At 37.3% G+C, this 14030-nt stretch overlaps 1 protein-coding gene across 1 annotated transcript in view; it reads right to left on the bottom strand.

Annotated features, from left to right (window-relative positions):
* Nucleotides 1-616: 616 nt before the first annotated feature.
* The window catches only part of LOC110174424 (metabotropic glutamate receptor 4-like), a 132803-nt gene continuing 119389 nt past the window's right edge, over nt 617-14030 (bottom strand). The window contains exons 9-10 of the mRNA XM_055160351.1: nt 5114-5360; nt 617-660 (exon numbers count right to left, since the gene is read on the bottom strand). Coding sequence (XP_055016326.1) covers nt 617-660; nt 5114-5360 — 291 coding nt within the window. The remainder of the gene's footprint in view (nt 661-5113; nt 5361-14030) is intronic.

The following is a 14030-nucleotide window of genomic DNA, read 5'->3' as shown; positions in this document are numbered from 1 at the left end:
CATTTTGATAACACCGTAAACGAACAATAGGCCCAAAACAATAGTAACAACGCTGCAACGGATTTTTGAAACGCATTCCAAATATACTTTTTTTTTTTTTTTTTTTTTTCATTTCTCTTTGTTTTATTTTTAACAACACAACACTGGATGTTGAAACTGGCATGCTCAAATCAGCAGAGACCATTTTAAGAGGCAAAGTCCCGAGGAATCCCCAAAGAGGGACAGTCTATTTTTGCATCGCGATGATCACTGATTCCAGCCACATAAACATAAATCTCTTATAAATCCATGGATATATTTCTTTTTTTTTTTGGTGTCGTAATCTCCTTGATGATATCCTGAAGGAACATTGAGAACACCTGATGTCTTGATTGAGATTCAGTTTGGTCAGTAATGTTCTGGCCCAATGTAAACAATCCAATCCCATATAGTTTAATAGGCCTCTGCCATGCAACTCTTCTTTATTCTTTGAGTATTGTCATGTATGAGGCAGACAGTAGATGAAACCTTACAATTATTAGCAGCACGGTCAACCTTTCTCTCTGATGCGCAGTGGCCACTTATTTTGTGACCTTATCATTCCTCCAGTGGAAATCAAACATGGATGCTCGGTCCTTTAGATTGCGTGGTTACTGTAACTGATGTAGGTTTGCTTCGTGGCTGTGGAAAAGAGAGAAAGAATATTATTACATCCCGGGCTGCAGAGATTTAATTCACGCCTTCAAAGGTGAGAGACAGCATTGTTTATTTCCAGGCAGACATGTGCAGAATGTTAACCTTAAGTTTCAAATGGCATGTGCTGATTTGTTGTGTTTTCAGTTTTATACCGTGGTTGACTTTAGACTGTTGTTTTTACCTTTAACCTTTGATAAATAAAAGATGGTATTGAATGATTCGCTTATAATATCTGATAACCATGAGTAATTATGTTTAGGGGACATCTATGAACCTAAGCATGTGTCCAAATCATTATTTCATTTATGTGATGTTTACTAGTAAAATAAACTAGATTAAAGGAGTAGCCCTTAAATTTAGTGTTTTTGTTGTTGTTGTTCAAAATGCATGTATTTGATTTGAGTTTGTATTAACTAATCTCTAAAATTCTGAATAAGTCTAAGCTTTTATCCTGTCCCATACTTGCATATTGTACTGTCAACTGTTCTGGGAAATAACTGAACACATGTACTATGTAATACGTAGCCACAATACACATTTTGAGTAACTAGATTCTGGTACAGTTACTCTTCATTTGGGGCTGTTCAGAATACAGTTACTTTTCTAAATTCAATGAAATACATAGCAGTACTTGATCACACAATTTAGGCATCAAACTGCATGATATTAGAGATTAAAATAGCAACAAAAGTAACAAAAAGTAATGTTTTTACACTATAATTTAAATGCAACTTGATTTAAAAGTTTTCGAAGAATTCAGAATACAGAGCTCAGATTGGACCATGCATTGGAATAAGCTACTGAATACATTTTAATGCAGGTACTCAGTATACTGTAACTAAATGTTCAAACTGTTCTTCCCATCACCGACTGTCAGTCAGTTTCTATTTGATACTAGTGTCAGGATACAAACATTTCAAACTTCGTTATATTTTGGTACAAAGGAATAGGTTTGTTACTCAATACCAATTTCAATACAGAAATTCTAATACAAAATGCTCATTTGTTTAGACAATAGACTGACTTTTTTAATAAAGATGTTATAAAGACAATTCTAACTATTTTTTCATAATCTTTCTTGGCACATAACTAAATCCCCTTTAACAAAACAGTGCTTTTTCCAAGATTAGTCCTGTTTTAGTGCTGTTTCTGTTTTGGTTTAGACATACTTTCATCATGGTTTAGTGTTCCATTTAGCACATTGTAGAATCAGTCTTCTACAATAACAAACCTATCCGATTGTGCACCAACCACTCTGCTGTATCACCATTGCCCCCTCCCCCTTCATTCAGTGCCTTTTATTGCTTATATGGAGAAACCAGGGACTTCGCCCACACTGGCCTGCCTCAACCATCAGACCGTAGCTTTCCCTCTGTCTCCGCGGACAGTGTGTGTGTGTGTGTGAAGTGATTCGCAGAGGTGGAGCAGATAAACCCTACATATCTCCACCACATCTCGACTGTTGGTGGCGGAGCTTACCCAGACACGATTTTTTTCAATTTCATCAAACCTTATATCCACATTGCCCATGACAATGACAAATGATGCTTATTCAAATCTCCGTGCACTATAGTGACCCAGTAAATGCTAACCCTATCAGGACAGATTGCTGTTGCCAATCAATTCCCTGACTATCTCTTGCCGTAACAAAAGACACCATTAGACCATTGCAAAAACATGCTGGATGTATAGACTATATTTCTATGTTGTCTCAGCTAGGGATGGGCATTTGATGAAATTTTCTTAATCAATCGTCGGAAGAATTAACAATCGATTATCGATTAATCGTTAATGTTTTTATATTAAAATGATCATCATTATTATTACTATCTGCACTAATAATCTGCATAAATAAATTCAACTTCACGACATATAAACCGTAACCACTCTAAAGCCACTTCAGGCCCGTTTGACATTATAATGTGTTTAATTCAGTTTTGCGCAACTCTCACAGAAACGAAACTTAAAACCGCATCGCTAATTTGCATAAACTCAGCGAAGATAAAACTACAGCTTTTGTGTAGCTGATGCCGTCAATTTCTGTCGGATTAAAAGACATGACTCAGTGGAATACAGGTTAGTGTGACCAGATTTGCGTTGGTCAAAACCAGGACACCGTACGGGGGGAGGGGGGCGGGGCCTCGTCATCGACATTGCGCGACTCTCACCTGGTAAAGCTTTTTCCCACTGGACACCGAAACATATGTGCTGCTTTATACACTGTGCACATGGACCTCACATTTGTCCCGACCAGAACGGAAAGCGTGGAATTTCTTGTACAAGTCATCGTTAAATACACATTTGCGCTTCGGCACGTCGCAGACTGACCGACTGTTTGTGTCTCGCTCCTTCTGATGCAGAGAGACACATGTACGGACCCCTGTTCAGTCACGCTACACACAGCAACCTACATTCGGTTTGTCGATTAAAATGTACGTAATCTATGAAATTCTTAATGATCAATTATTGATTAATCGACTAATCATGCCCATCCCTAGTCTCAGCGCATTGTCACAGCAGTTTTGTCATACGAGCTTTAATGATTTGGTTTTCAGTTTAAACAATAAGAGCATTGAAGTGTAATTTCTCGTGACAGCATTACTCATCAATAATAAGAAATAAGAAATCCACATGGTTTTAAAGTATGTGAAAAATCCAGACCTTTCAGCTAAAAAGGAAGAGGAATCTGAAAAAAATACCTGAATCATCCGAGTGACTCATATGTGTGATGACGATCCTGTACTAGAGCATCGTATTTGAGTTATTGATAGCGGAACTGCTCTGTGGGAGGAGAGACTATGAACATTATAATTAAGAGAATGTTTTGGTCATTTCTAATTGTTATGATCAACTCTGGTCTTTTCAATCAAGAGATTTACAGCCAATTGTCGGTCAGTAGCATGTGGTTTGGAGATATCAGAGGAACAATTTTTTGGTTTTGCTTTGTATTAAATTACACTGATTAAAAGACTGTATTGTTTTTATTAATTCATTAATGCTGAAAGCTATTTGTGACTGCTTTATAGGAAAAAATAAAATGAAAATTGAATTGATCAATTTGAGGGAAAAATATGATTAAAAAGTTATGCATTGTTTTTAATAGCTTTAATATAATAAATCAAGATGTCTCTTTGTAATCAAAACATAAATAGAACTGTAAAAGTTCCTGCCAATCGGATCAATAGAAGATCATTATCTGGATTCTAGGTTCAAAAAGTGCCTCATTCAAAAAGTAGTCCGTTTCATTCACGATAAATCTGAGAAAGTCTGAGTGGACAGAGGAACAAACTGTGGTTGCCAAGGGCGGCCATTCTCAGAGGTTTCAGACTCCAAATACAACAATGGAGAGATACTGCAGTAGGGGGTACTCCTAAAATGCAGGCATGTTCTTTGTGGGTTTTTGGATTCCTAAATGGACTACTATATCAAAATGGTCTGTTTCTAATACAAATTTCACATCAGTAGTTTACATAACATTTTAACCCTAACTATGTCTTATTTGTAGACTATAAGAGGGAGAAAATCCTTTGATACAATACACATTATAATTAGTATAATGGCCTGCATATCAGCCAGAGTTTCATGCAAGCTCATGGTGACTGCTTCATTTTCTTTCTACTGTGAGAGAACCAAACAATACATTAAAATTCTTTGACGTTTGGAAAAAAATGTTTATACTGGAGCTTGGATTATACACAAACATTTACAATGTCCGTAGACATGCACTAGCTAAAACAATACTGAAAAGTAACCAAAGGAGCTGATAAGCTGTTGGGTCACTGCTAGTAATTTCAATTTCAATCAGTGTATAGTGTCAAAATACTTGTAAGTTTAATATTTAACATTAAAATCTCCATTAGTTTACCCTTAGGCTAACTGGGATTTTTGTGTGGTATGACGACACAATCATGAGCGCTAAACAAATGTGTTTACTTCCCACTTTTTCCTTTAAGCTTTACAATAACAGAACAAGTGTTTTTCTCTTCTCTTCCTCGAGAAAAACTGAGTGGTGGAATCAGCACCTACCAGTTTTGAGACAACAGTAATTCATTCTTTCCTGATTATAACCCCACCTCTGTCTCTTCTCAATTGTAAACACTTTAATATATCTTACATGCCTGGAAGCTACAGTCACGTTGTAAATGAACAGCTGCCAGAAATTTGCTAAAATCAACGATGTGTTAAATAAGATGGTACATCGGTTAATAGTTAGGATATTTTACTCTGTTACGTTTTTATGCATTCATTTGTCAAGCTGTTCACTCAATAAACAAATAAATACAATAATATTTATTAGAAAAAGATACTGCAAAAAATAAACCCTGAAAATAAATTCTTTAGCTGTAAATTCTTACTTTTCCACCTCTGCATTATGCACTACTAAATAAGCAAACTCTGATTTGAATAAGGTTTCTAGCCATGACTGCTGTGTTCTTACATTGTGTTTCGAGGCTCTCGCACAGCTCAGTCTTGGCCTCCCCGTTGGGTCTGAGTCCGGCCTTGGGGTTGAACTTGTTGGACATGGTGGCGGCGGTGACCACGGCCTTCAGACTGCGGGTCCGCTTGAGCACATTCTGCTCCGGGTGGAAGAGCACCACATACACCTTAGGCATGTAGAGCAGCCCCAGGGACACAGAGGCACTCAGGCTCACCGAGATGGTCAGCGTGGTCGTCTGGATGTACAGCTGCAATAAGGAAAAGAGAGTGCAATCATATTTTGACACTATCCATGCTACGATCAGTGCTTATTGTTGTTGTGCTCTTGGTAAGACACGCACACACCTTTCCTGTGTATCAACCTGCTTGTATAACATGTAATTTGAGGGGCTATAGTTGCAGAGTAGCACACAGGCTTCAGTAGCGGATATTCTTACATAGTCTTCAGATAATTATAGCATTTCCCAAAGGTATGCTGATATACTTGGGTTTCAAAAATCAGGACCATTGACACAGTGATTATCAATTTAAAACTAAATAGTATATATTTTGAATGCGAAAAGACCTCCAAATGTTGCATATAACTGAAAGCTGACTACAAACAATGGGATTCAATGAGTTCAATCTTACATTTTTTGTTTACTGTGGTGCAATCTTGTTTTTAAACTATACATACTATTTTGCTACTGTGCTATATACTGCAAAATGGACAACACAAACTCAAATTTATATCCCTTTCATGTCCCTTGGCACAGTATTTTCTGTCATATTTTTCTATGAGTAGTGGCCTGTATAGTGCAAGTGGCATCTGCTGTGTATCTTTCTAATTAGAGCAGCCATTGACCCGCGAGTTATCCAAGCTGGTGTTCTGCTATACTGAGGCCAATATACAGTTTACTCCTATAGTAGTGTGATGAAGGTGTTTTAAGAGTAGCTCATCTGCATTTATAGAGTGTAAGATCGACCAGCCAAAACCATCTTGTTTAATTTTCTGCTGTACTAGTTTTAATGTGGGTATGACATAATCACTACTGTTACCTATAGATTGGTATCTCAGCTCATAAACAAATCTGTTTATTCTTTTCTTGTATCTGAATTCACACTGTTTTTGTTTAACTTGAAATGACAATGATTTCTTGATTTCTTATGACAATTTGGTACAACATTTATATTTTAAAACATTCCTCAATATAGTAGAAAATGTTTCACTCCTGGTAAAATGAGGCATTACATTGACAAGACCTCAAAATTTTTTCCCCCGACATGTGGTAAGAGCTGAATTTGATCATTATAATATTTTTCATGGTCTAGAAAGTCTTACAGATTATATTTAACTATGTTTTGGCATCTAAGAAGTGTTCTAAAAGTCAGCTGTCAGTGGTTGGGAGAGAATTTAGATTTCTTAATTGGGTCAAGAGAGAAATGATTTGTATGAATCTTCACCACTGTCGAGCAGATTACAGATAACATATCCTGTTGTGAGACCACAGGCAATAGCAAAATGGATGAATAATTAAACAAATTACAGAACATCCAGTATATTGTACAACTATTCTGGATTACATCAAAGGCTATAGGCTAATCCATCCATAGAGCAGATACAATACAATTAATACAGTAAATATCATTATTACTAATTATTTTTCAAATAATTCACAAATTCAGAACACATGTATTTAATTTTAATGTGACCCTGCAGTGACCTGCTTACATCTGTTATTCCCCAATATTGTCTTTGCCTTGTAGCCATGTCTGTATGCAGCCAGAGCTCCTCTCCTGTGGCAGAACTGGCAGGAGAAAAGACTGTAGGGAGGAGGGGAGGAGGGGAGGAGGGGAGGAGGAGAGGCAGTGGGACACAGGGACAGATGTGGTGTCCCGGACCAGCTGTGGGATCTGTTAACCAGTGCACTGCTCTGAGCACACTGAGCCTCTGGGACAGGCTCAACCCAAGTTCTCATCACATCAACAAAGCCCAAAGAAAGTCTGCAGCTATAAGACCATCATGTGCAATAATTAACAGCTTCCAAAAAACCAATTAAAATTAGACTTGAAATATGACTTAAAATGATTTTAAATAGCAACATCTAGCATCAAATATTGCCATTTCAAAAGGTTTAAAAGAATCATTACGGACCAATTAAAGCAAGTAGTTTTTGTGAGGGGAATTCAGACAATTGGTTTCTTTCCTGAAAAAGATATATTGGTACATCCCTTGTTTTAACATTGCTCAATACCATATTTTTCAGACTATAAGTCATGCTTTTTTTTCATGGTTTGGGTGGTCCTGTGACTTATACTTTGGTGCTACTTATATATTAAAATTTTCAGACTGACAGCCGCAAGAGGGTGCTCTAAGCTGTGTGTCAGTATCTAGTACTACTATTACTCCTGTACCACTGTCACTTTGCACTCAACTGCGCATGCCTACTGTAGAAAAAGTCGCTGTCTTGCTGCAAATAGTGAAATATTCAGCCGAAAACGGTAATTGAGCAGCAGAAAGAAAGTATGGAGTGAGTGAGAAACTTGTGAGGGACTGGCGAAAAGCTGGGATGGAGAACACAGCTTCACGGCAACCGGGCGAGTACACCGTGTAACTTTCCTGGAAGTCACTGGATGAATCAACAAAGCCTGAACTTCAGTGACAACCGAAACCATCCTGTCAGGATTCAGAAAGGCCGGAATAATTCTAACTGGAACTGATGCTGAGTCTGACGACAGCGACGCAGAAGAGGAAGCGACGATTTACATCATGGATTCATGGTTTATCTCCGGAGGTCGGACAAAAGTGACACCAAGGATGGAGAATTCAATGGATTTAGTGATTTGGAGTGAGATCGTGAGTTTGGTAAACAACACATGTGTTGTTTACGCTATAATTATCTGAATATGGTACATTAATATTCTGTTGTTATTACTATACTTGCCTTTCAAGTTGAAATGTCAGTTCCTGGTCTCTGATTTTATAAAATACATTTCCCCAAAAAGTGCGACTTATATATGCTTTTTTTTCTTCTTTACGCATATTTTGGCTAGTGCGACTTACACTCCGGATCGACTTATAGTCCGGAAAATACGGTAATCTACTAGTGTCCATTTATCATTCAAATATTTCTGATAAATTTTTTTCTTTTTTTTGTAATTCATAATGTTATACTATACACTATTCTGCTACAAAAATATATCTCTTGAGCACTTCACTGCACACTTTAGACATCCAGGAAACATTATTGTGTACTGTCAATTGTCTCATGTGAGTCAACTCTTGTATATACTCCATTATGCACTTGAACCTCGAACATGTCTGAAACACTTCCTATTGATCTATCTAATCAATACATGCCTGTCTGCAGCCTCAGAAGATAACTAAGGCAGGATAGAAATAAATGTCTCTCCAGCAGAGCTCTTTTTCCTCTTCACTGCAGTGGTCCTGGGCATCATAAAAACACATGCACACCTCATTTAGCCTAAATCTAGCATTACCATTATATGCTTGGGGGAAAACAACATAAAGGATCATAAAGAATCCATAGCCAACATAAAGTTTGATAATAGATATACAGCAGATACATAATCTCACTTCCTACAGAGTGTGACACAACTTAGACTCTGTGGTTGTGTAAGATTCAGATAACAGTTATGATAAAGTGTTGTGTAAAAGTTTTAGTGAGGTGTGAAACAAGTGATTTTACTTTGTGGTTTAATACAGAAACTTGCATTTAAATCAGGAGGAATAAAAAATGTATGCCTAATTTTTGTATTCTGGATTACATAAACAATAATAGGCAAAAATATAGATTTGGGAATCACCTTAGGATAGGAACGTTCTCTTTGCAGTTCTCCTATATACTGTGTAGCACTAAATATACTTCATGTTCTCAATAGGAAAAATGCACATTACAGATTCCCTGCACTGGACATTGCTGATTTTTTGATAACCTTAATAGAATCTTTTTCTCGGTAAACTATTCTATTATACATTCTATCTCAAGCTGTGCATCTGGTGAGTTTTTGCTTCGAGGTGTGCATGATGATATTCAATGAGTGCTCACAATTCTCATTTCAGTGCACACTATGGGGACATTAAAAGCCAAGCTCTGCATTGAAAGAACCCACAATAATTGTGGCGTAATTAAGCTAATAAACAAATACGAGCCTGAGGGGACACAACAATGCTCTCTTATGGGACAGTGTCATTTGTAAAGTCCACAACCCTTTGGCCTTGATTAGCTTTTGTACTTCTTCACCCATTACTGAAGCACCCAAGGGTCAACTGGTGTGCCCTGGAGTGATACAGCGCTGTAGGTATAATGAACGAAACAACTGTTCTCTGAAGTCCAAGATGTGTTGTATTAGTTCCCACCAAGGCACAGCATCAATCTTCATTATGTATTATTGAGCCCGTGGGAGGCTATTTTGAATAATGTTGTTTGTCTATAGCAGGACAATGGGGAAATGCTTCTGAGGTTGAAATAGACCCTATATGCAAGCATTACTAAAGAATGATGCCATAGCTCTGCATCCAGAATGTTAAGCAAAAAAAAAAAAAAAAGTTTTTAGTAGATTCTCATTTGAGTGCAAGTCTGGAAACATAATTATAATGGTATGATTTTGTTATTATAATTAAAACAATTAACATTCCAAAAACAGATTAAATTGTCCCTTGACTAACCTGCTTCAAATTTATTAAGAGGTCATAAGTCTGCACAGTTATTACAACTGTGTTGATGATTCATACTGAAAATATGAAGAAATATATAAGAATGTTTGTGGCTCAAAAGCATGGATATTTAAACATGACATATTGAAACTAAACAAAAGTATACAGAGTCTTCTCATCTTATAGGTATACCGTTACAAATCTAACCAAATGACTTCTTCTGAGGTTTGTGCTATAGATAGATAATAGACTCCAGAGGGACAGTCTGCTGTGATTGGGCATTCAAACTGATGAGGTTTAGGAACAGGATTTAAATTATTTTTAGGAAAGTATAGGGTAAAATGGCTAAGCCTAGAGTTTGGTTAAGTTTAACAAGGTAAAGTTTAGGGATAGGAAGGTGATTTATTATATTTTTTTAAAATCTTAATCTACATCATAAAAGAAAATGTAGCTAAAAGGGATGCTTGTAGCAATACAGATTTACACATTAACATGGCATTCAGCGCTATGGAGACTATCTAGAACTAACCCAACTAAAAAGAATGTTTTGGTTTGTCAGCAACGTGGGTAAATTGTGCATAACAGGTAGCTCTCCTCAGCAGCAACTTCCGTTACATTTGAACTTAGTGAGAGCTTGGGTTTGCCTCGACTTTAGTGCCACTACAGCAGTTTGCCTGTTGTGGGGTGCACTGTGCCAAGCAGTCTGATGGAGACTTCATAGCGAAATAAACAACACCACTCAACTCATCAGCCCATTCGCGCATTCAAATGGGAGAGCGGACGGCTTTGTGGGACCTGATTCAATTTGAACCAAGCCTATTGTTGCACTAGGCTCATTTCTGTGTAAGCGATTGCCCCCATCCTTTCTCTTTCTCTCTCTTTGACAGCCTCTGGTTCAGACTGTTTCTCCAGGTAAGCAGGTGTCACATCTATAAAGCACTATAGATAGTCCAGATGCCCCAGTTTGAACAATCCATAAGCACTCTCATGTTATTAGTCATATGTTTACCCGGCAACCAAGCCTGTCACCATAATGATTATAATGGGGAACCAGAGCTATTGAGAGTCAAAAAATGAACTTGTATTATGAGTGAAAAGTGTTTTATTCTTCTATTTATGTTTTTAACTATAGTACACATTTAGAAGTTTTAGTGGGACTATCCTGCTTTAGGACTGTTATGTCAGTGGCAGGGTGTGCAAGAATATCAAAATATCAATATGTCATGATTAAGGGTGTAACGATATCCAAGTCTTACGATACGATATCATCACTGTATGAATCTCATGGTACAATATTTATTGAGATATCGTGGGAAAGCTCACGATATGGTGGGGAGGCTCACAATTAGGGATGTAACAACAATTTCCGAATCTCTTGGTACAATAGTTTCACGATATACATATCATGGTACAATATTTATTGTGATATTTTGTGGAGGCTAACAAAACTGTTAATATGCTACTTTTTCCTCTTAAAATGCCTTGGCAAGATTTAACCCAAAGAACTATGACTTAAAAGTGTTTAGAACATTTCTCATTTCTTCTTGTAGTCTACACTGAAATGGAGCAAAGGATCATGGTCTATGTAGTTCCCTCTGTCTTTTTTTTAGCTACTGCTGCACCATAACTCTTAATTTAAGCAACGAGACTTGTAATTATATATATTGTGATGGTCCATGATATTATTGTGAGAACTTTGGTGATATGATATCACAATATTTCGGTTATTGTTACATCCCTAGTCGTGATGCTAAATTGGTGACACAGTATTGTTATCATGGGTGACTGTATCGATATATCATAATATTTTTAGGTATCTTTTAGCATTTTTTTATGTGACCGCATTGTAATTTTGTTACTTATTTAGCGAAGGAAACTCGTTTATGCAACACACTTCACTGTTTTTATGATTTAAAAAGATGTGTTTCATATTAACTTTGCACAAGTAGTGGTATAACAAAGAAATAGTGTTGCTAAAATGTATTTGGTTCTTACAAAACAGTCATATTTCATGTGCAATTTATCAGTTATCACATGTATTGCCATATCTTGATTATATCATGTAGTGGGCCATGTATTGTGTATCATATTGAATCATGAAGTACCCTGTGGTGTACACTTGTTTCAGTATTATTTACTTTATCATGATATTTTCTGTAGCAATATATCGTGCTTCAAAATTTATTACGACAGGCCTACCAGCAACACACAGCAAATGATGATGTAAGAACCTCACCTCACAGTAAACTGTTGATAAATGAATAAGCGATTAGATAGGGTAAATCAAGATGGAGGAACTGGAGCGTTTAATTGCCATGAAAGACATGCCAGTGTGGGCCGGGAGGCAGTACAGCAGGGCACTTGTCATATACTGTAGGATGGTTATGGGGTGAGTGGCTTTGACATGGTAATGGCTTTAAATAAGAACATTGTTTATGTAAGAACTCAGGGGAGGCTATCACAAGTGTGCATGTGAAGATTTAGAATGAAGTACTCTACATGCAAGGCCAGAAAAAAATCAGAAAAGACCAGCAATTGAAAATGTACTATTCTGAATGTCTACAACACTAAAAGAACAAGTGCAGGAGATACAAATAAAGGTATTTTGCAGTCCTCAGTGTGTATTACCTGGAAATTACAAGCCATGTTTCTAGATAATTTACACTCTTCATGCTGGGTTAAAGTTAGCAATAAGGTCAGGAGGATGACTCATATTACCATAAACATATTTAGCTACCATGATATTTCCACCCAATTCCCATGTTAGTACTGTGCTGTATGGTGCTGCACAGCTTTTCATTGCAACTCCATTACCAATTCATGCTTGCTTTCTATACAAGTTTATGTTTATTCACTCGTACTTAATATTTGTGTTTTATCACTAGCTCAAGGCAAAACAATGACTACACATTATCCAATGAGTGCTGGTTGCGTTTTGAAAAGGCCACATTGATGCTAGAAGTTGAAAAATTGCCAGACTTCAGACTACTTGATAACAGTCACGTCTTTCTTCATGTTCATTTGCTTTTAGAAGAGATGTATCTAATAAAGTGGTCAACGAGTGTAATCATGGCTCTAATACTGTATGTTAGGGACAGAATAGAGCTCACCTTTGTACTGCTAATGCTATGAGAAGTAGGAATGGAAAAGCCAGAGGGACCATTTTAAGGATCCTTTTCTCCCCTCTGTTTTACTATTCAGTGCCATGCCGGCTAATGGATTACCTCATCCTCCAAAAAGCTGTTCAATCTTTTTGTGTGTATGTGTGTGTGTGATTGTGTGATTCTCTTTCATCTTCAGAGAGAGAAGATGGAGTGATTAAACAAAGAACTCTAATACTAGATGTACCAGAGTCTTGAGAAAATAATGTGAGTTTGGGCCCTTGTGTCTTATCTTGTACAGCAAAAATAAGTAAATGAATACCTTCTGTGGAAAAGTGCAAAATTGATAATACTGTGTACCCCAAAGCTTTGACATTTATTACTGAGCACTGCATCTTAAATAGGGTAAATGTTTAAATCAGTCATATGCACACTTTGTGATGTGTATTAGAAAATATTACTTTGGTGAGGGGGTAACATAATGCACATACATCTGCTCAGACCCTTTAATCCACTGAGGTACCACTCAGGGCCAGTTTTTGAGGCCAGCATTTTTGATGAATTGTTTAGTTGACTCCCAAAGGGAAGGAGGTAAGGATTAATTTGTTGCATCTGTCAGGTTCACACTGGCACTGCTTGATAATGGCCATGCCAGAATAAGGCTTTCCTCACCACTGTCCTCCTGTGAGTCTCTTTTGTTGAGCGGCCAAAGCTCTCTCTCGGCAGGATCTACACAATTGTACTTTGTCATTGTTGTAGCCTTTTGGCCCGGGACGCAGCGCCTGCTCTGTTGTGTGTTTGAAGCTCTGCCTACATTTGTGAGTCCCTGTTGGACAGCCCTTGACCTGCTTCCTCTCAACCCTCCCACTGGACTCTCTCCAGGTCTGTGGTTCAGGAGGTCGGTACATTGATTTGACATGGGAATACGAGCGTGAGTCTGTGTTTGGGTAAACACTTCATTGGCCACTAATGCTTCGTGGCACACAACCACCATACATGTGAGTCACAGCTATATGCTGCCTGTTCTTCTATTATAGGATATACGCCAAAACTCACATATAAGGAATAAAGAAGACATACTCCGAAGATAATGCCTTCCATTTTTTCAGATGAAAAACCCTCTTTATCTTGATTTTGAAAGCACTTGTGAAACACACAAA

Source organism: Boleophthalmus pectinirostris, unplaced genomic scaffold (assembly GCF_026225935.1).
Source record: "Boleophthalmus pectinirostris isolate CB_2022bp ecotype Guang Dong unplaced genomic scaffold, ASM2622593v1 HiC_scaffold_3, whole genome shotgun sequence".
NCBI classification, from domain to species: domain Eukaryota; kingdom Metazoa; phylum Chordata; class Actinopteri; order Gobiiformes; family Gobiidae; genus Boleophthalmus; species Boleophthalmus pectinirostris.
Note: the sequence above shows the minus strand (reverse complement) of the source record. Positions and strands in the feature narration are given on the sequence as shown.